The sequence below is a fragment of the Apodemus sylvaticus genome, chromosome 6 (genome assembly GCF_947179515.1).
Source record: "Apodemus sylvaticus chromosome 6, mApoSyl1.1, whole genome shotgun sequence".
NCBI lineage: Eukaryota > Metazoa > Chordata > Mammalia > Rodentia > Muridae > Apodemus > Apodemus sylvaticus.
In genome coordinates this window covers 124,208,828-124,232,585 of record NC_067477.1, presented here as the reverse complement: position 1 = coordinate 124,232,585, position 23,758 = coordinate 124,208,828, and the positions used below count along the sequence as shown (strand labels likewise).

General features: G+C 43.5%; 1 protein-coding gene across 1 annotated transcript in view; it reads right to left on the bottom strand.

Moving 5' to 3' along the window:
- The window catches only part of Crim1 (cysteine rich transmembrane BMP regulator 1), a 175,774-nt gene that overhangs the window by 33,841 nt on the left and 118,175 nt on the right, over positions 1 to 23,758 (bottom strand). The window contains exons 7-8 of the mRNA XM_052186388.1: positions 22,650 to 22,847; positions 3,000 to 3,128 (exon numbers count right to left, since the gene is read on the bottom strand). Coding sequence (XP_052042348.1) covers positions 3,000 to 3,128; positions 22,650 to 22,847 — 327 coding nt within the window. The remainder of the gene's footprint in view (positions 1 to 2,999; positions 3,129 to 22,649; positions 22,848 to 23,758) is intronic.

Here is a 23,758-nt window from a genome sequence, read left to right as displayed (position 1 = left end):
TCACCACAGTGATCTTAACAACCTGGAATGTGACCCGTGGAGGAAGAAAATGAGGAGAAATTCTAGGTATTTCTAAAAGTAAGTGAACTTTGCAAATAACTGAAGGTAATATTTTTATGTAAATAAATCACAGCCATAAAATACAATGTTCTCCTATATATATTTCTTCCTAAGTGTGAATAAGATGGAAATTTATAACAAGTAGTGTCCATGGATATATGCCTCTGAAAACTTCCAAAAATACAACAGGACCTCAATTTCAAGCAGGGTGCATGCAGGGAGCGTTCTCACAGTGTCCAGTGGGAAAACCTGGCCAAATATTTCTCCTTGCTTCTGTGACAAACAAGGGAAATGGCTTCTTCGGATTTAATGAGATGACGGGTGCCTGCCATCAGTGCGGCCGGGTGGCCAAAGCGCTATTACACCAAAGCCCAGGGGCAAGACTTATGATGGGATGGAGGCAACCAGCGAACATTAATTCTGTGTTTTTAGGTTTCAGGGAAGTTGGGGGGGGGATTAGGTATGATGCCATATTGAGAAAGAATGTGTAGCTCGAGACGCATTAGGAGGGCTGCAGGATAAACACTCCATGACACAACTACCAATTATCCTGGGGTTAAGAAGACAAGGTTGGCGATTTATGTAAACACACGAGGCTGCCAAGACAGTCCTCCAGCAAACTTGGCTTTCCAAGAAAGCCTACAAGGCAGACATGCACAGAGCAGAAGCCGGTCCTTTCAAGCACAGAGAGGCAGGTGCAGGAAGGCAGGACCACCCTGGTGGGAGGAGGCTTGCTTACCTGGAACCCTAAGGCTGCTACAACCCGAGGCATGTTGGGTTCATAAACTCTTGAAACAGTAACCCACTGTGGAGACCTCGTGGTGGTAATACGGACCCGAGGATACGGCGTTATTCAAGCCCTTGCCTGTATTTTATCATTCGCAATGGACTGTGATAGTTGAGAGACACCTTAAAATCAAGAGAGCTATCAGCCCCAGGAAGTGCTCATTCTCACCATTAGTCAGTCCAAGCCTCTAAGCTCAGGATAATTATATCCCGGGGCCCATGGAGAACTTGCTTATTATAGAATCGTTGTCTGTGTTTGGGAGAGATTAAACATGATAGGAAGAGATTTCAGAAAACAGGCCAAATGTCAATCAAAAAGGGCGGAGGATTCTCAACCCCTCCAAAATAAGTCTAGGAAGAACAACTGCTCCTTCCCGGCTTTGGTTTACTATTTCTTAATGATTTTCTAATTTATTTTTAGATTTTTAAAATTTATTATATATATATATGAATGCTCTATCTGCATGTATAGTTGCATGCCAGAAGAGGGCATCAGATCTCATTATAGATGGTTGTAGGCCACTATGTGGTTGCTGGGAATTGAATTCAAGACTTCCGGAAGAGCAGTCAGTGCTCTTAACCACTGAGCCATCTCTCCAGCCCCTAGGCCCCAGCTTTTGAAAATAAGAGTTCTCAGTAAAGGAAGGAACTCTGCTGGTGTAAAGGATGTTGGCTTCAGACTGGACGGCAGGGCATGTGCATCCAGAGCGTCCAGGGCTGACACACAGTATTTGAAGAGTGGAAACAACGTTCAGTGTCACGGCACAGGAAGCTCTTGGGTGCTACCAGGTTCTTCTCTTGTTTCTGTACAGTTTAATTTATTTTAGTTCAGGAGTTTTGGAGGAAAGGAAAGTTGTACTTATCTGCCATAAGTAAGGCATAAGACCTCATTGTCAAAATTAAAGAACAGTTTCATCTGCTTGGAAAATGGCTTGAACTATTAGTGCAATTTCTTGTTATAGTTGGCCCTACATTAATAGACTTCAAAAACTGCAGTATCTTAATACAGAACAGATAAGCACCTAACAGAAGCTGGCCTCAAGATACTCAGAGATCCTGGATGCCTAGAAACTCAGTTCTAGTCTACAGTGTACAAGCCATAGATCCAATACTAAAACTCACAAGAAACAGCATTGAGTTCACACCAAATTCTACAGTCTTTCTTGCTTTGTTTCTGAGGCACATTTTAGGTAAGGACAATGACGCCCTGTGTGTCTGAAGGGAGGAGAGGACCAAGCTCTAGAAAGCAGGCCACAGATGTGACGGAGAAGGGGATTTCGGATGTTTATTCTGGCTGAGGAATTAGGAGAATTCAAAGTAGTTTTAAAACGTGTGGGGTGTATTTTCCCCTGTGGGAGAAATGTGATATATTCAATCTAGTTTCAGAGGTCATGGCTCAGAGACACGGTTGGAATCTACACGGAGGCAGAGCTGGGGTCAATAAAATGAAGTGCGCGCTCTCTCTCTGTCTGTCTCTCTGTCTCTCTCTGTGCATCTATCTGTCTGTCTCTGTGTGTATGCCTATGTGTGGGCCAAAGGTTGATACCAAGTGTCTTCTGTTACTTTTTACCTTATTTTTGAGATAAGGTAAAAAGTATCTCAGGGAACCTAGAGCTCACCATTTCTGGCTAGCCAGCAATCCTCCAGCGATCCCCGTCTGTCCATTACCAGCCCAACCTCCCAGGGCTGGGGTTACAGCTGCACGCCACCACACCCAACTTCTACATGAGTATTGGGGATCCAAATTCAGGCGCTTCTGTTTGTGCAGCAAGTCATCTCCCCAGGCCGTGAGTGAAGCATTTTTTAAAGAAGCATTCTGACTGCCTCATCTGCTCACTGTAAGGCTACCAAGCTGCATTCGGAAGCCACTCAGTGCATAGACACCTCTCCTCCACCAGCTTCAAGGAGGTGTCAAGATGTACAAGAAAATGAACACAGGGAAGCCAAGATGGAAACCATAAGAAAGGGCAGAATATTCTCCCACGTGACCACGAAACTGTTTGCCTTACGTTTATTGCTATCCCCTACCCTTTCAGGCTGTCAAGGCAATGTCTGAACAGGAGTAAAAAAGATATTTAATCATATAATATGCTTTGACAAGCTCCTATTAGGCCTTGGGGGAAGAAAAAAAAACCAATCATCTGTCTACTTACTGTTTTTGCACTGACAGGTTCGACAGCCATTGTGATCCAGTTTGAAGCCGTAAACGCAGTCCTTCTCCTTCAGAGTACAGTTTGACAACTCCCCGCACGCAGGCGGATCAATTGTGATGTAGGTTGGTTCTAATAATATAAAAAGAAGGGGGAAAATCAATGAAACATGTTATTACCTCTTAGACAGTATTCAATCCCTGAAATCCCACACTACAGTCAGCACAAAAAATCTCATCAGTGGGTTTCATCAAATCCTAAACTTGTATACTACTGTGTTGTCACTGACCCACGAAACACACATCTTTATTCAGAGTTTTTGATAATGTGAATATTTCACTTTCTTTTTTTGGTGGGTGTAAAAACCTTCACAGATGCTAGCAAGTGCTCTCGCACAGTGTTTCCTCCCAGGAGTGACGTCCCTGTCAATCCACCACTGCCTCACATTCCAGCACCCTGTGCTCTTTTGGCTTGGCCTCAGAGTATTTTCTGGTAGGCTGTCATTGTAGAAATCAGACAGCTCATGAGGTTAAAACAAACTGCACTTAAATGTACCCATTCTTTCGAGCTTGTAAGTGTATGGTGTGTGTGTGTGTGTGTGTGTGTGTACATGTACATTTATGTATGTCCATGTGTGTGGCGGACAGCCATCAACGTAGGTTATCTTATCTTCCACAGCCACTGCAGTCTCTGAGGCAGGGTCTCTTGTTGCAACTGGAGTTCACCGATGCTGCTTAGCTGGATGGCCAGCGAGCTGCAGGGATCTGCCTGCCTCCATCTTCCCAGAGTTGGGATTATAGATACACACCTCCCCTGTGCAAGCAATCGCTCTCAAGTCCTTATACTTGCGTGGCAAGCATGTTATGACCAGGTAAGGCATCTCGCCAGTCCCTGAGTTTATTTTCTATAATGACCAACATCTAACTGTCAAGCATCAATCATTCCCCATTCTGCAGTTCCTCTCAATCTGCTGCCGTTTTTCAAAATGTAACACATCAGATGTGGTTTTCAGAATGACACCTGTTTTTCTTTTGTCTGTGAGGTGACATCCTGTCAGTTATGACAGATGACACAACGGATAATAGTGGCCCAGAGGCTCCTGACAGTGGCAAAGTGAGATACAGCTGTTGGGCAGCAAGGAACAGCTTCCATTCTAGAAGAACCTAGGATGGGGGCGGGGCGGTAGTGAACCTAGGATGGGCGGAACCATTTTCTGTCATTCTAAGAAAGAAGAGCTGCTCTGGACAGTATCAGTAAGTACACAGTCTGGCACAAAGCACAGCTTTTGTTTCTATATTGTGCCCGCACTGCTTGTATGTACCCTGAAGCTTCAGTGCCCTCAGCTGGGGTGGTCACTACCATTAACTCACAGTAAGGGCTTTGATTCGCTCTTGGTCGCAGCAGGAACAAGTGCTAGACCCAAGATTCACATCCAGGCTTCAGAGTCCCTCCCCTACCTTCTGGGCATCACAAACTGTATTTGATGGAACCTGCTCTGTGGCACACTGATAAGAAACAGTTTGTGTAAGTCCAGCACTGCCAAAGGAAACAGAGACACTGACGTACTTACGCAGCATCTCTTCAACCAAAAGATACCTGGACTTCTCACTGCATCTTTGTGAGATGGCCAAGTTTAGAATGTCTCTACCTACGTTTTGATAGATGGAAACCATGAGATGCAGACGGTAAGTGGCTTATCTGGGTTTACATAGCAACCCGGTAGCGGGCTGGGAATAGAGTGGAGCACAACGCCCCATCCATCCGTCCACACTGCCTTCTCAAGTTTCGTCTCTCGTTACTAAGGAAGACAGACCAAAATATGTGTGTTGCGCTGCTACAATCTAGAGTTGTACATTTTTTTATCCAACTACTAAAATGGGACAGTGATTCAACCCTTTGGATATAGGAGACAACATTGACTTATTCACAAGCTGTTCTACCAGCAATCTCCTGGTTTCCACTTTTACTACAACATGCGGCTTATAAAAGGGTATCTTCCTGAGATTTTTATATAAACTTCCACTGGTATAAAATTTCTCTTTTCCTTCAGTGACTAAAGTAGTTTTTTTGGTGGGTAACCATAAACATCCCAAAGTAAAAGTTTAAGTAAGTTTTAAAACACAATGACTTAAGAGGCAATATTACTTCTTTCCCCCTTTCTCTTAAAATTTATGATGAATACCTCTAATTTCCAAACCCATTCATATTTTCAAAAGTCACTGCTCTGGCTAGTCACCCCAAATAATTGTTCCGTTCCAGCCTTGAGCCACAAGACTGCTGATGTTATATCAAATTTATTTTAGCTGTAAGTGAAAGACATAAAAGAAAACACATATCAGCTCTAAGTAAACCACATTAAAGATTACCCTGGTGAGGAAGGAGTGTTATATTCTAGAGAGTTAACAGACCAAGGAGTTGGGGGCAGACTCTGAACTCCAGATATTGCTTCAGCAGACAGCTAACGGGTAAAGAAACATCTTGTGCATATTTACACTAGAACCTTGTATCCTTTACTGACATCTGAGATGTGAACTTTAAGGGAAACCTTTACTTTCAGGGAATTATATTACGGAAAAATATATTCGAGAAGATGAAAGTGACCCCAGAGAATGTGTAATAATCACATGGAGAAGGGATAGGGTTTTACTTTTACTGAGTTCTCGGGGTGTGCTAAGAGAACATGCTATCCGAGTTCACAGGCTTGTTCTTCCACCTCTAAATGATACTTTTCTTCAACAGTGCTGTATATATTAGTTTCCGGTGTATATTATATGACTAATGGATGACTTAGGAGGCTAACCTGAGGCAAGGAAGTGAAAGAAAAACACAGATGAGGAGGTTTGAGGACCAGAGCACAACTGACTTGAGGAGCCCCATGCTTTGTTCAAAGCCTCAATCAGCTGTGTGTCCCCGACTGGGGTAGCAGCTGGCTACCTCTCCAGAGCAGGCAGTATGCTCAACTATAGATTCAGCACAACAAGTCTCTGTTCAATCAAACGAATGAAACTTGAATGTAGAGAAAGGCTGCCGTACTGACTCTACAATGTCCATTTCAAATATTTTAAGTAGGGTTAAGTCATTCTGGATGGATGCCTTTAGTGTCTCTGATAATGTGGTCATTCATAAGACATTGTTTTATGCCTCTAAAGTGAACATATTTTCATCTTTTTCTTAACCTGTACTAGTTAAGAGATATTAACAAGCATATATATATTGCAAAGTCTATAGATAATATGGAAACACAGAGAAACTCAATAAATCATTTTTCAGAACTGTTGATTAACTCTGGAGCAACTCAAGTCCCCCTCAATAGATCTGGCTGAACCCAACAATGTTTATTGTAGCACAGTAACTGCAGGCAGCTAATTTTTACAAGGCACACAGATATTTGACAGATTTTTTTTTTTAACATTTAGCAAGTAAGTGTATAACTTCCATTCAAATACAAACTGGAGCAAAGTTTAAAAGCCTTCTGGGTAGTAATGCACGTCTTATGTCACTCTATGTCCCTAGAATTAACGTTCAGTTTTAATAGACACACAGACAGGCAACTAGCTGTTCCTGAATTTTTATCTGAAGTGGCAGCATATTGCCCTTCAGTCCTCCCTGAGCATTAGTGTGCTCAGATGCCTACATGCGAGGCCATACAGTGATTCCATTTCTGTGAAATCATTACAACAGAAACATCCAAGCATGAACTGGCTATAAAACCCAGCTATCAACTAGAGCCTGCTTTCCATCCAACATATTAATATGCGATCTCAGAACTGATCCTGTCACTATGTCACAGCAATTTCTTCCTTGTCTTTTCTTTCCTTCTGAGTAAGAAAGCACTATTAAGAAAGCTGAAGTCCAATTCCTTGTTGTGAATAATGAATTCTGAGGTGAGACATTTCTGACACCCAGCTGAACTGAGGTATTTTAAAATAATACTGAATTTATAGTTCCAAAAGAATGATGAGCAAAAGCTGATAAGATTACTCTTTATCTGTCTCGCTCTTTCTTTTTTCCTCTTCTCTTTTTAAAAGTTTTAATTCAAGCAAGTCCTTAGTAGAAAAGAAGTGATTTTTGAAGAGTCAGGAACTATGAATGTGCACAGAGGACGTATCCATGAAGTGTGTGAGATGTGCATTCTGCTTGCCTCAAAGTCACAGTATCCTGGAATTCATGTATTAGAAATGGTTGTTATCCGCCCTTTTTGCTAGTTGTTATCACAGCTCTTGTACATGGAAATTATCTGATGGATCTTGGCTTGGTATAAGGAAACTCTCATTTACACTCTAGATTGTGTTTCTGTATGATATAAAGTATGATGTGGACATTATGCTCACATTCCTTCTAGAAGGCTAAGAGCAGTCTTCTGCCCATGAAAGGTTGGTGACCACAGCTGGGTTAAGCAGAGATTTCCTTATATATGGTATGAACCCTACTGAAATCAACTGGGTAGGGACAGATCATTAGACCTCTGGCGAAGGAGAGAAACAGCAGAGCCCCTCCTTGTCCTGCGAGGGTCAGGAAAAGCTTGCACAAGGTAGGTTTTGGCAAGGAGTAATCCAAAACATTGATGCTTACAGGGATCACCCTGAAATAGCATGTGATCTTGAATCAGCTGAGGAATTAAAAAAAAAAATCCCTTAATGTCCTCCAAAGGAAGAGGGCTGGAAAGAGCAGGAACTCAATGCCTCTGGATGCAACTATTTCTAAAGGGAACTCCAGAACAGCTTCTTTGTGGAGAAGAATTATAGAAATAGTTTGTGAGCCTAAAAGCATTAAAGAACAAAACTGGGTGCTTGCTTTGCCCACATTCAGCTTCTGTTTCCTGCAGCTGGTGGGGATCACTGCATTCCTCAACCTGATGTTTTCCTTGATGACTTTTAAGGAGTCCCCATGCACCTCGGGCTATCCAGAAGAAACAGTTTTAGAACTGCTGGGATTGTGTCAGGGGTGCATAACTTCAGACACCAATATCTGTTTCTGCCTGAGGAGCCAGAGGCTTTTTATAATATTCAATATGAATGAATGTGTGTGGTCCATTTTTTACATTTATTTAAATGTAGGTTTTTTTCATATCCTAGAATGCTGAACAATATATTAGTAAAAATATGTTTAGGAAAATATTGATATTTTTCAGGTATTAGCTCTAGACACTGTGTTCTGAAGAATACCACTAGTGCTTTTAGCATTTCCTAGGAGTTTTATCCACCCAATTGAGAAAATAATACATTATGATTATGATGAATATTGACCAAAATATAAAGTTTAATCATAGTCCTAATTCTAAGGCCACAGTAATATATCACAGGTAATTCTCCAAATCAGACGACCAGATTGGGGGGGCGGGGGATGAATGAAAAGCTCAAATTCAACTTTGAAAGATGCTAATTTAAGCCTCTGTAATGGGCATGCATGCCTTACAGTTTTATGGCTTTGGAAGAAGAGTAAGGCAGAAAGAGTATTCATTCTGACCCTCGTCTATGTTAAGGTGTGTGATTATTACAGGAATCCATTTCTTTGGGTTTTTTTTTTTTAAGATTTTTAAAATATATATGTGAGTACACTCTTGCTGTCTTCAGACATACCAGAAGAAAGCAATGGATCCCATTACAGATGGTTATGAGCCACCATATGGTTCCTGGGAATTGAACTCAGGACCTCTGGAAGAGTAGTTCTTAACCACAGAGCCATCTCTCCAGCACACACTAGTCCATTTCTAAAGCAACTGATTCAATTACTTGTTGTCCAGGTATGTCAGTGGAAATGGGGATACTAGTGGGTGGTTTGGTCTTAACTGTTTTATTCAACTGAGCCTCTAGTTTGGAGTGGACCCATGCAAGGTTTTTCTCATTACCTTGATGACTGGGAGCTGGCTATGTCTCACAAATAATATGAATTATCTCCATTGAGAAACGAGTCAAGCACTTTCTGATTTGCAGCCCTGGGAAACCTCATTAGCAGTGCAGCCAAGGAGGAGCGAGGATCCTGGAGACACAACTGCAGGCGGTATTAGAGCCAACCCAATAGGTTGGCTGGAGTACCTGGAGTACCACCTCTGGCAGGGATAATGACCTGGTTCTAGATAGATAAGGAGGGTCTCCTGAAGAGCTGCTATGTGGAACTATGCTTTGGAGAGCAGAAAGGCTGGGGGGCCCACGCCAATATCAGCTTTCTAGCAGGGCCCTTGACTCCTGGGCCTTCCTATTTACACCCACCCATATACTAAGAAAAGACTTTCTGGGAAAACCTCACTATAGGCAAATTCCTAGGAAAAGCACTTTTTAAGGGCAGAGACAGTCTCACATTCTCTTAGTGGTGAAATAGATTTCAAGAAGGAGCAATAAGATAAGTGAAATTAATTTCTCTCATTTCTCTTAGAAATTCTCCTTTTTGGGCTTAATCATACTTTGCATGTTTTACATAGCTTTTCTCTGTAAATTCCCAAGCCTGCTTATTTGATTATGAGAGAGAAAAATGAACAATCGTATTCTCTTTTCAGACTTAACTCAAGCACTCTCTTTCTTAAGCTGTGTTTTTCTTTTGGCTGGGGATGGTTGAGGCATGTGAACAGCCAATGAGTGGGAGAATTCCACAGCTCCCCTCACTTTATATGGTAGTTCAATGGCTAAATGGGTCAGGCCTCCCCCAGTCAGTCCCTCTGTGTTAATGGTAGCCCGTGTGGGGTCATAGAACTGGAGATAAGGCTGGCGGGGCAGGACTGGAGGAGAGAGCTTATCCGTCTTACTGCATTTTCATGTGTTACTATGATACCTCTGTGGCTTTACAGATGTGGCCCCTTCCTAGTCACAATGCCACTCAAATAAATCACCAAGCTGTCAACATAACTGCAGGCTGGGAAGAGTCACAGAGCCAAGTTAAAATTTTTCCCAAATGAAGAGAGAGGGAAATTCTACAAATGTAGAGAACATGAAGGAAAAAGGGAAAAGAAAAGCCTGGGGCACAGAAATTCCCTAATCTGGAAGTGGGAGTTTCCATGGAATATTTATGTGTACTTAAGAAAGTCTCATTAAGTCATGGAAAAAAAAATGACATCGAGAGCTTTCAAATTCTTCCAGGCACTGCAGTTGGATTTCTCCCTCTCCCCTTTGTATATATTTCTCATAACAACACCTTCGTCCTCCTGTGGCACCCATCCGCGAGCACTTTCTCTGTTTTATTTTAAAATGAATAGTGTGAAAATGTTCCCAAGATCGGTATTATTTTGTGGTCAGATAGAGAAACGGCTATATATTTATTTTAGACCCCTATTAACTTTGTATGCTTTCTCAAAAGAATCTTGGCCACTGGACTTATTTTTCTTCCTTTACCAAACTCATATTTAATAGGAAAAGGCAGTAGTATGATTATAAGATTATTATTAAATGACCACAAAAGACAAATTAAAAAGAAATTCCTATACGGAGTGGGAAAACCATTTCCATTAACTTAGTTGAAATAACTAAAAATACTATTGCTGGATTCCAAGAATAATCTAGACCTTTTATGTGAGTCTGATAGCCTTCCCATTGTTTTGTTCTCAAAGAGAGTGTATCCTGGCACCCTTCAAGTGACAATAAGCCACAGTGTGTGCACACACTATAATAGAGATATTACCTACAGGCAAGTGGGTTAGATAGTCAGAATTCTGACAATCTCAACCCATCCTTTGGGAAATGGCTGACAGCCAGGGAGGAAGGGGGAGATGGGAATGGGGGTTGGGAGATATTTGACTTTAGGAACTGTGGCTCACTGTTAATAACCTCAGTACCCAGCACGTTGTCTAGATTAAGTATTTAATTATTGAGTGAACAAGGAAGAAAAATAACACCTACACACCACAACACACCTTAAGTCAGGGCATACTATCTGATGAAGAAGGGCTTATATTCGATAATGTCCCTGGCCAACCTAGTCTCTGTTTGCCTTCCTTTTAGAAGCACTAGGCAGTAAGTACCCCAGGATGCCCATCTCTGGCACATACATGATTGGTACTTAACAGATGAGCACCACTGATGGAGACCTGAGTGCTGCTGTGAATTCCATAGACTTGAACCACTGAAGACTTGCAGAAACTGTCCAGATCATGAGATAGCCAGGAGGGCACTTGGGTTCCTGCAGTGACCCCCCTCTCTACCTTTGGTTGCAGGAGGCATAGAAGGACAAAAACCACTGCTGAAGGGCTCTTGCCCACATTATTAGCATAAAGCTGAACCCCATATCTCAATTGTTTGGTGAATTCACTTCCAGGATCACCTCTTTTTTTGATGTTTTCCAGCTATAGTCCTGACAGAAACTCATACTGTACTGGAGGAAGTATGGATGCCTTTGCCAACTGCTCAGCACATTTACGATCTGTATCGAGGATAGACTACTGAGGGTCAGAGGGAGAAACCTAAGAATTCAGACCAGATTATTTCAAGTGTTCTCAATTTGGGAAGGAATAAAGAAAGAGTTAAGGGAAGCAGGCAGGCTTTTGGGCCGAGAACAGAAGGAAGCCACCACCAAACAAGGGGAAGCAACAGTAGTTTTCCCAATGGTTTAGTCAGCAAGGTCAGAACTCTTGAGGCTCAGGAAAAGGACTGGAGAGAGAAAGCCAAGCCACAGAGGTCAGAACAACAGTTGCTGGCCCTCAACTGTGAGAGCACAGCCAGGGACAAGAACGGCGTCTGACTCCCAGTGTACCTGCCACACGCTCTCTCTTCTACAGTGTGAGCCTAAAGTTACACATTTGGAGTCAGGGACTGCAGCCTGAGTTCTTGGGCCACCTTACTAGCTTTCATGGGACAAGGATCTCCTTGGGCTTCTGTGATATGGGAACAGTCACCACCCCCGTTCCACCGTATTTCTGCAAGCTCACAAAGCAAGCTGGCACAGCACTCAGGAGTCACACTGTGTGCCGTAGCACTTGTTACTGTAATGGTATGCTTGTAGCAATGTCAATGCTGATTGACCTGGTCACAGATAAACTAATTAAACAGACAGGCCTCAGAAGTGGTATGACAGCTGGTTTCACTGTCTGCACCCAGCCATTGTAACTTAAGCACCGTTTTCTATCTGTACAGATCACAAGAAAGGCATCCAGGATGTGGCTGGTTCTGTGATGTCTTTTCATATGGTCTGGTAAGCTTTGGACCATGTTAGTGACCAGCCACTGGCGCCTTTCACCTTTGCTGAGTGGCAGACTGAGGTCATTGTTCCACAGTCTGACTGCATCTATGGTGTCTCCAAGAGAACAGAAATCTCTTAGTCGTCAGCTCATCTGGTGTGAGCTGAAACAATGTGATATGCCTGGCTGGCCTTGTTCTTCCTCTCTTGATGGGGGCCTTCACAGATCTGCAGGGACAAGGCCAAACTCAGCACAGTTTCATTTAAGCTGTTTCCGTATTTTTGCAAATAGTTCTGTAATTCTCAAGTCAAAAGAAGATGTTGAAAGAAAACACAGGGTTTAAAAGCTGTCTTTTGATCTAGGTTTCTGCAGGCCAGTGATCTCAAGCTTGTGGGAACAGTGAGAGGGCGCTCAGCTGCTATCTTTATGACTAGGTATCGGGACAGTTTGCTCAAAGAATAATGCTTTCGCTCCCGGTTCAATGGCTGTGGAGTCCCCACCCCGATCCAAGTCCTCTGGCATAAAACTCCATGGAATCTTTTTAAAACCTGGTTCTCAGAAATGATGACGACTTCCTGGGTGTGAGAGGATTTGAGCTTGCTGATCCCACCGAAGAATCAAATCCCAAGGCCATCTCAAACTGATAACTTATTATCTCTGAACATATTTCAGCTTCACTAACAGATAGAGTCTCTCTAAAACGTTTAAGATGCAAGCCGTGATGCAAGCCAACAGGTATCCAAGAGGGAGAGAAGAGAGCTCCAGCCCTTCTGCTCCTGCCATGCTGCAAGGGCCACGACCAGGCACACAGGGGTCGCTGAGACACAAATGCTCAATAGGCAGAGCTCAGAGGATGGTACAATAGAGGCAACACGGATTCCAGCAATACCAGGGATGAATATGGTTTCTTACGAGTCTGGGTAGAGGGGGCTGGAGAGCTGGCTCGGCAGCTGAGAGCACGCGCTGCTCTAGTAGAGGACCAGGGTTCAATTCCCAGCACCCATTTTTTGGCTCACTTCTATCCATAGCCACAGTTCTAGGGGACCCAACAGGCATGCTCAGGGTGCACACGCATACATGCAGGCAAAGCACCCATACACATGAAGAACATGCTGTGGTCAGAGAGGCGGCCAGGCTTCAGAAGGTGCTGGTGCTGGGCAGGAGGTGGCTTATCAAACGATCTAGTGGACATGAAAAGCAGACCTTAAAAGCCACAAGCCTATCAAGAGCCCACAAAGATGAGGTGTTTTCTTAAATGTGTTTAACATTGGTACAAAACAAGATCAGGAGCCCTCTTGACAAATCTTATTTCTGACGGGTAGTTAGTATAAGTTCTGTAGCCTCAAACCGGTTTGGATACCTACTGTGGGCTCTGTTTCAAGCCAACATGTTGAATCCAGGCAATCTCTCAGATGCACGAGTAAAATTAACATGTGAGTAGGCATCTTACAGATATAAAGGGAAAAATAATCACAATTTGGCTCAAGTGTGAATAATCAACTCAAACTAAAACAAACAAAAACAAACACGCATCAAATATAATAACAGAAAACCTTGCAAAATGTAGGTCAATAGTCCAACCCTTGGCCTGGAATGCATGTTGAGAACATCTGAGAGGCTGACATGTTAATTGATACTGTCTTTACCAACTTGGCAGTCACTGAGGGATATCACATCCATAGACAGAAGGAATCCTACTTCAGGAGAAGTATTCCTTCTCCTTCGGCCTGCCCCTATCAAACTTACATGGGATTTTATTTAGTACTCGGATAAAGCACAGACCACATTCTACTAAGCCTTTGAGACCATCTCCCGTGGTCTGTACCCTGTTTCCCATGATAGCCTTCATGATATCAAATAATTCTGGTCTTGTAAGGTACACTGAAGAATGTTCCTGGAAATAGCTTAAACCAGGATCATCATAAATGGAAATAGAGGCCTAAATTGTTAAAACTAAGTTGTACTATCTATTTCAAAGATTCTTTGTCTAGACAAATTATCTTGGTCTAATGTATTTGTAACCATGTTGAAGGAAATACCTGCACCTATTTTAGTCCATGCTTCTAAGCCTCTAAGAGTATTTCATAGTAGGTGAATTGGTATGCTTTTAAAGAAATTAGTCAGGAATTGTACTTACAGATAAGTCTTATTAATAAATCCAGCTCACTTCCAATGGCTAGAGCCTGTGCTGAAATGCAGCTCATGCTAAGAATTCTATTTGGAACTTGTCTTCAGCTACTTTCTGAGCAAATTACTATGTCACAGAAGACAAAGGACCTTTATTTTACTGTCACTTTTCAGTTTTTCTGACTAGTTTTACCAAGCGAGATCACCTGTTTTTCAACTCCAGACGCTGACATGAATGGCTTCAGCTATTTCTGAAAGTCTAGCAGATCTTCAGAGTCAGGGTAATAGAAAGCACAGGGCAGCTCACAGGATTGCAGGAGCTCAACTCAGTGTCAGAGAAGCATCGAACAAACAGACAAACTAAAACCAAACAACCAAACTAAAGCCCGTGACTATACTCCCGGAACAGACATACGAGTTGCTTGCCTCATTATTTTGAAAGGAGGAAGACTTGACTTTGTAAGTGCTACTATGATCAAAATTAATTTCGTTAAGTAAGCAGGCCTTACTTACTGTCTCAATGGCAGCAAGTAAACACAAGCCCAGGAACAGTGCCTCTAGGTGCTTTCAATAGAGACTGCAAGAACAGTCCTTTCCTGAGAACTGAGGCATACAGAAGTGGCAGGCAAAGGTGAGGGTTTTAAACATAAGAAGGTCAAATGGTGTCATCGCCAGCAAAGCACCGGGTCTTCGATCTTGGGAGCTATGGTTACTAGTTAAAATGTCAAATCCTCTTTTGTTGACAAAAGCTCAAAGGGAATCACTTCTGTCCCTGACTGAGCTGTACTGTAAAGACGAGGGATTCTTCCAGAGTCCCCAAGCCTTTTCTGAAGGGCATGCCTCCTAATAACCTTCATTAACTTCTGTTTGGTTGCCTAAGAGTTGTCTCTTATCCAAAAACAGTTGAACACAGGCTCAAAAGAGATAGTGTTTATTTAAGCTTGTTGGAAAAACATTCCTATCATTTCAAGAATGACTAAATATTTTTCATTCACATAGTTCGCATTCCAGACTATGTTTTCCTGCCTCTGTTGATTACATGAAAATTAGCAGGCCTGGTCTGATCTATTAGATGCAATTATTATCTTCCCGAGAAAACCATGAGGCTCCTTAGAAATAATACCGTTTAAGGTATGGGAGGTGGACAGGAGGGGCAGATAGAGGGGAGCTCATCCCTGCAGCCTGCTTCAGCTAGGAAACATTCAACAGCCACTACTATTGGATCTGGGAACTTAGAGGCAGAGGACACAGGCTCCGAACAAATTTGAGTGATTCTGGCACCAAGCAGTTGAAGAGTTTAAGGACCACAGTCATTTGTGTTTGCAAAGCTTTGATCACCCGGGTGGTTTTATTCAAATCAAGTGCAAAGTGGAAGACTGGAGCTTGCCGGTGTGGAGTGGCAGCCTCCTGGCTGGGAGCAAGGATAAACATTTCTTCCCAGTGGGATGACTTCTGCACATGTTGGTTCACACCTGTTTAGCTCCTATTAGATGTGGTAGATCTAACATCTATAGAGCCACTCGTGGGATGTGGACAATACAGCTATGCATAGCTGTGAAGATAATCTTAAAATTTGATAGTCATAGTCTGATGGGGCGGGCCTTTTTCATCCATTTCATCTATATTTGAGTACTATTTAAGATATCTCAAGATACTTTAAATGATCAGAGAAAAACCAAAAATATCAAAGAAATTATGACTGAAGTGCTCGGGCCCTTAGGTTTAAGACCTCAGGGTAATACACGGTCATTTGGCATCCAACATATGACCTTATTTGGACAAGGAGAAAATAGACTGCGCTATATTTTAATTTCCATTTATGGAATATGTTTCCAGGACATTCAGAGTTAAAAGATGAAACAGCGTGCCTAACAGTCTTGAGGATATTACAAGTATTTTATTATTCTTGACTTACTAATAATAGCAGCATCTATGGTACCAAAACACTGCCACCCATGAACTGAGTTTTGATCCCTGTAATGTAGCAGACCGTTAATAACATGTGACTCTGTGGCATCTCCGACTTCACTGCCCTTCTGGGGGTCAGCCCAACTATCCTTCACTCCCCACTACGGAAGCAGCAGCTTTAATCAACTGAGATACTGTGCAGCGAGGAGCGCTACGGCCAAGGCGGGCGGGGCTGGAAACAAGTTTTTTCTTGTTTCAAGGAATTCCCACCCAGATATGTGCCTGGTACAGAATTTTCTGGCAGGCCACTTGAAGGGCGGCCTGACTCAAACTGTATCGTCAACATTCACTAGAAGGAAACATACCACTCCTAGAGACCGTGAGGGCTGAGGGTAAGGAAGACATTGACAGCTCACAGACCTCCAGTGAGTCAGAGGAGCAGGACATGAGATTTCTGATGCTGAGGTGAAGTGGCTGTCTAACCCCATACAGGTAAAGACAAGCTTACTGTCTAATCCTCAGTGTCCCAGGCAAAACCATGAGCTCTTAGGTAAGACATCCAAGAAAGCCAGGAGGTAAGGAAAAGGCAATTGATTTTCTGGCTCCATCACATTCCATTTTAAATCCAGAGAACTGGTGGCATGGACCCACACAGTATGCATTTCTTATTCTTCTGTAAGAGTTTATTAAGTCCAGGTGAACAGAATTACAGGGTCTGCCTGACACCCAGCAGTGTGTCTGACAACAGTTCTACAAACAAGCCTGCTTTAACTTGCTGCAGGAAAAGTTGCAAGAATATGGAGACAGAATAGTAAGACTGGCCCTCTTGTACTCAAACTTTGAAAACCTATAAATAGTTTCACCTACCTACTCTTAGACAAAAATTGAATTTCGCTTTGGTATCAGAGAAAAACATAAAGAATGGAGAGGAAAGGAAATTCCCTCACTGGTAAGTGGAATGGTGCTGTGAACACCACCTTCTATGGTGTGACCTAAGTTTTTACTTCTTGGAAAGCAGTAGACTCTGGAGTTGGCTCCAAAATCCTCAAGGATGCAGGAATCATCACGTTGTCCCCACAGGAAACTCTGCATGAGCCAGGAGAACACTCAGGTCATAGTGGTCACCTGGGTAGGTCAGCCTCCGCCCAAAATGAGACAGCAGATACAGGCTGACGGTAATGCTTCAAGTCACCCGGTAATTCTTATCTCTTGTACTGGGTGTCACTGGTAAGTTATCTTTTTCTTACTTAGTAAGTATATCGCACATCTTAGCAGCATGTTTTCCTCAACACCTTAGTTTACCTTCAACTAAAAAAGCTTTTTGTTTTATTTTTCTTTACAGATAGGTTCTCTATGACATTAACAATCGGCTGAGGCAGCTTATGTATGTGATAGGATGGGAACAAAATGACCAAATTATCAATAATGACTAATGTGGCATAAAGGTATCATTCTTGCCTGTGTGAATAAGTAACACGACAGTGAGACATCTGCACACACGCAGCGTGCCCTAAAAGCAGTATATCAAACAGGACACTTGGCTTTGGCTCCTGAGCCTGGGGATACCTCAATGGAACTTTGAAACTAGTCCTTAGGAGCTGAGCCAGGAAAGAACCAACTGCAGGCTAAACACCAGTCGTGGGAGGCCTAATGGGTGAGCACTGGGGTAGCACTGTGCTTGGCATAACCCCCAAGGTGCAAAGGAAAGCTGGCGGGCCCAAGCCACCTGGAGCAATAGGCCCACTGTGTGTCAGACATAGGTGACCTCAAAACGTGTTTCAGACAAGCATCCCAAAGTCGTTCTTTCTCCAACTGGTTGGAGGCCAGATGGCTGTCCAGGCTCTGTCCAGGCTGTGGTTATGGTGATCCTTTTGTATTAGCCCATTTCTCAGATAAGGAGCCTTGAGGGAAGTACTGGGCTTGCTACTCCATTCGTTTTCACCTTCCTTCCTGTCCCCCGTTCATTTATCATCCATCGACTCACATATAGTCATCACGTAATAATTAAAAGAACACAGGGCATTCCTTACCCACCAGGGATGTGGCCTCTCTCTGGGGTGCAGTGTACTGTCTGAGGAAGTGTGTGTGCAAAGTCCAGAGGCTGGACTTTGAGGACATAGGACTGCTATGTGCCTGCTGTACAGCCTAGAGCTGGTTAAATGACCTCCAGGCTGTGAGCTCTGGGACAGTCGGTTGGAATCCAAGCACCTGCACTAAGGGTTCAGGATCAGATGATATGCTGCTTTCAGTACACTCAGGCCTGGCGTGTGGTGGGGAGCAAGCACTTAGTTACTACTGTGAGACGAGGCCGGTTCCCTGGTCCTTTCCATTTAAAAGTCAAAGGCAGGGACAAGGTCCTTCACCCATGTGCTTAAATTGCAGACTTCATGTTTATTCCATGTGCTTCTGAGTGAAATTAAAACTAATGCGAATAGCGGGGTGTGATGGTGCGTACCTTTAATCCCAAAGGCGAAGGCGGGTGGATATCTGAGTTCGAGGGCAGCCTGGTCTAAAGTGGGAGTTTCAAAAAGATAGCCAGCATGGCTATACAGGGAAACCCCTGTCAAACCCAACCAAACCGAACTCAACCAAACCAAATGAGATTTGTGAGTAGGAAATGTAGAGCAAAGCCAGAAAAGCAAAATCAGAGGATTCAGTCAGTTCCAAGAATACAGCCTGCAGGGCTTAGGCTTATCTGTGTGCCGGGGTTGGGTGTTGACAATAACCTGCTATGACTTCAGTTTGAGAGTACTTAAGTGCCAACTTAGAAAGCTCTTAAGGACTTGTGGGTCAAGTTAGCTGTCAAGTGACAGCCTTGTCTTCAAGGGTCCCCAGATTCACGTTCCAGTCCTCTGGGAGCAGCCAGTCCTATTATGCTTTTACTGGGAAGGTAGGCATCTTTAGTGACAGTGACAGCCCCGGGACTCCCTTTTCCTGGAGGTCCTAACATGCTGCATTTGGCTATTAGTGAGTTATTTCAGCGACATTTAAAAAAACCGCAATACCTGTGTAGGGTCAACTCTTTTAATTTTACATTCTGAGGACCTTGAGACAAAGCTAAAAGGTGAAATCCGTCTCTAGTTATGCAAGTGTGTGCAGGAGTTTCCTCCGGGTCTCAGCTGTGTACACACCTGGTCATTCTGTCTGTAACTGATTTGGGCTGATGGCTCCTTTCTTACTCAGCAACACATTGGGATTTTTGCTGTCATTGTTGCTTTCCTATTTCATAACATTCTTCCGCTATTCTGAAATCACTCAGAATTATACTTATCAATGCACTAGAGTGGCTCATGAGAAAAATGTTTTCTTTTTCTTTTTTCTATTTTGGCTTTCTGAAACAGGATTTCTCTCTGTAGCCCTGGCTGTCCTGAAACTCACTCTGTAGACCAGGCTGGCCTCAAATTCAGAAATCTGCCTGCCTCTGCCTCCCAAGTGCTGGGATCAAAGGCGTGCACTACTACTACCTGGCAAAAAATGTTTTCAAATGGTGGCATAGATTTTTCTTGGACTCTACAGAATAAGACCCTCTCATCATGTATGCTTTTTTAAAAAAATATTTAGTAATAGTTATTATTTATCAGTAACTTTTCATTATCAGTCTCAGAATTTTGATTTGATATGAAACAAATCATTCTGTCTTTATTACAACATTCAGTGGCAATCACTGGAGAGACAATACCATCCTAGATCGCAGTCACTACTCAACTCAGCTTAAAAACCAAAACAAGAAATGTAAGCCACACGAGTGAGTTCTCTGCAGAGTAGAAAACACAATCTTCTGAAAGATTTGATGAAGACAGAGACTAAGGCAGAACCAGCAGAAGCTTCTAGATGCTGGGACAAAAGCACTCTTGGTTAAGACAGAGAGGTCCACTGAGGCAGGAGACTAGAGAAGATGATTCTGACGGAGTCCTAAGGGACCCGCTTCTGAGGTTAATGAACTCTGGGTGAGGGTGCATGGGTAATCATATCCCAAATGGTTATAGCAATTTCCCAAACTGCAAATGACCTCTTAGCGTACCACGCTACTTTTCCGGATATGGGGCCAAAAGCCAGTAATGGATGAAGATTCATAAAGCAAGGGGAAACATAGGGTTCAAGGCCAGCAGGAAAAGCATAATAAAAACGGAATTCAACTAGGCTATGGGATAACAACTTATATAATCTCTCTAAGCCTTCATTTACTCGTCTCTAAAATGGGACAGAAAGGCCTTCAGCACAGAGCTATCACAAAGGGTACACAAAGTTTGGCGAAAATGTCAAGTTCACACCCCCAACATGTCAGCATGGATATGCCTTTTCTTTTCCCTGGTTTAACTGAGAACTCAGCCTAAGTGTGCTCTTTGGAGTGTCTCGTAATTACCTCTGTCTCTTCTAGGCTGCAGGAGTTCTCCATTAGGCTTTCGTATTAATGACTCACTCACACATAACCCTTTTCTTAAGGTGTCAGGAACTGGGTCAGAACTCTGGGCAGATGCCACAGGAGGCAAACAGGAAGTGACCCACCTAACAGTGGCCATCCAGGCACCTCCGAGCTAAGACCTAATCAACTGCACACGTATTCCCGAGGCTTTGTTCACTTACTTTTGTTGGGACACCTGCCCCACCCCCTGTAACAAACTCTAAAAGTTTCATTTTGAATCTAGGCAGTAACACTTGAAGCTATGTTTTGTTTTGTTATTTTTAAACTGGGCTGTGTGATTATGATTTTTGTTTTGTTTATTTATCACCCATCGTTTTATCTTTGGGATTTAAATATTCCAGGTTGACAACAGAATGTCCTTGGTTCTTAGGGTCCGGCAATCCCACAACAGCCCCGTCCTGTTAAGGTCTCCTGTGGGACAATACATCTTTCCACACTTTCCTCTTTGTAGCTTCAAAATGCTGTGTGTGAGAGGGAGGTCCACACAAATCTGTCACCTGGGAGCTGTACTCTGTGTAGGTAACAGTGGCAGGGCTGGGGGTGTCCACAGTTCAAGAGTCTCACAGCTTCCATTAAAAACAACAAAACAACATGATCTTCAAGGTCTTAAGTAAATCTAATGCTTCCGAGGCTAATGACTCCATTCATTAACCTGAAGTTTAATTTACTAAAATTCAAATACTACAAAAGGATTTCTTGATACTCTATGCCATGGGCCTAGGGACAAACCTAGTACTATGAGTCTGTTGAAGGAACACAACAATCAAATGAATGACTCCTAATGACATGTTGCTATACCCATAGATCAGTGTGTTACTCAGCCCTCATTGGAGGAGTTTCCTCCTTCAGTAGATGGCAATTCTCACATACAGACACACACACACACACACACACACACAGACTCATACACACTTTCTCTCATACACACTCACACACACTCACGCACATAGTCACACACTCACACACTCATACACACACTCACGCACATACACACACACACTCACACACTCTCTTACACACACAGACATACACACACTCACTCTCACACACACACTCACACACTCTCTCTTACACACACAGACATACACACACTCACTCTCACAAACACACTCACACACTCTCTTACACACACAGACATACACACACTCACTCTCACACACACACTCACACACTCTCTCACACACTCTCACACACACACTCTCTCTCTCTCTCACTCACACACACACACACACACACACACACACACACACACACACTGTTCATATTAAAAAGACCTTAATTAGATCATGTTCTATCTTAACTGTATGTTTTACAAATTCTACACGGATCTATCTTCAACACACATTTTGACTTGTATCTCTTATTTTACTCTGCAAAATTTCTCCTTAAGCATGGATTCCCCCATTGGCCGTGTCAGCATAAACAGCCATTTCATGTGAGTATGTGTGCAAAGTACCTTCTCACAGTGCAGGAAATGAACTGGATAGCAGCCGGCTCAGAGAATTGAGTCCAGCATGCCTGAGCCGCTTTGTCCTGAGCAGGAAAAGACACAGTGAATGTGGGAACCAGGCCATAAGGCAGAGAATTAGAGGACCCGGAAGCCACACTCATGTCAGCCTGAGAGGCAGGCAGAAGGGCGCTCAGAGTGAGGCACAAGCCCGGGGGATCAGCCTTTGAGGATTCTGGGATTTGGCAGTCAGCATTCTTCAGCTACGTGGTATCTTGCACGTTGTTGAACATGCGGTGCCTAAGTTACAGCTCTAACTCCTCATTTTATTTCCTTGTCTTGACCTTTGGGTATTAAGTAGGCTCGCAGTGAACTGAGTTAAAATGTAAGCATCCTTGTACTGTGTAATGTGTTCAGACAAGCACAAGCACAATGAGAGAGTAAAGCCCGTGCTAGTCTCAGTTTAAATTTGCAACACTTCCCCCCAATGACGAATTTGGGCTGTAGAATAAATTTGCCTGCAACTGGTAATGGCACGAAGCAGACATTACACCCGAGGAAACAAGAAGGGAAACCAGACCATACCGGCCAGAGCTTCTTCCCACAGAAGGCAGCTTGCCAGGCACTCATTAGAACTGCAGTGCTTACCTTCGCACACGGGGCAGCACTCTCCAGGCACTTTCACCGGGTGCATGCAGCTCTGCCCGCAGGCCGTGGCCATGCAGTGAGGCTCTCCGTTGATGCACTGGCAGAAGGTACAGTCATCTTCCCGCCACCGGTCCCCGTGGGCACGGATCTGGCCATTGGCGTAGCAGCCGGCGGGGTTGTTGAAAGGATAGATGGGATCTAGAGCAAACCATGAGCTCAGAATGAGATCGAGCCTTCTGAATCCAACCTCTGCCTGTGCCTGGAGATAGTTTCCTCCAGACCCCACCCGCCCGACACTGTTCCATCTGCAATCAGGGGAAGCCAGGGACGAACGTGAGGGGGTCCCTGAGAATGACATCCAAAGGCAGCAGTCATAACGGACTTCTACCTTCTCATCCTGACACTGTTATCAGTTTGAATGGAACCTAGAAACAGGTATACAAGTGCCATCACTCCTAAGGTGGGCAAAAGGTGGGGACAGAGACAAGGCCTTGTACTTAGAAAACACAGGTCCATCTGAGGCTCTGAGAAAGTCGTCTGAGCTGCTGAATTAAATAGTTTACACCATGTTTCACCAACTGGAGCGTAGAAAGAGCTTGTCCACTGAAAGGGGATGACACCCTTCCTTCTGCAACTAAGTGAGCTCACTCTGACGCTGTCTACAGGTCCATAAGGACACTGGGAAGGAACATATAAGGTCCTCAATACAGCCTTGTGCAGGGCAAGGCTGGTCTGGACATCCCATGGGCTCCTGGGGCCCCTGGGAGGAAGACTGAACTTATATCATTTTCTTTGCCATAATTTGGGCAGCTAAGCAATAGACTGAGGTTGAAGTACTGAATTAGACAAGGCTACCATAAAAAGAAATATTCTGAAATGATTGACAAGAACATAAATAGTGGATGCTAAGTATCCCTGTGAGGAGAACCATAGAAAAATCACTTCAGTCTCTTTACTGAAAATACATAAAAGCTGGCGTCAACAAGTAAGACCCGAGAGCCCAAGTCAAGTTCAGAGGTTAGCATTTGTTCTGATGAGGCGGAGGGCATTCATACACAAGTTAGATGGAACTATAGCCCTCAGGCAGTCAGGGCTTTCTCAAGCCCTTC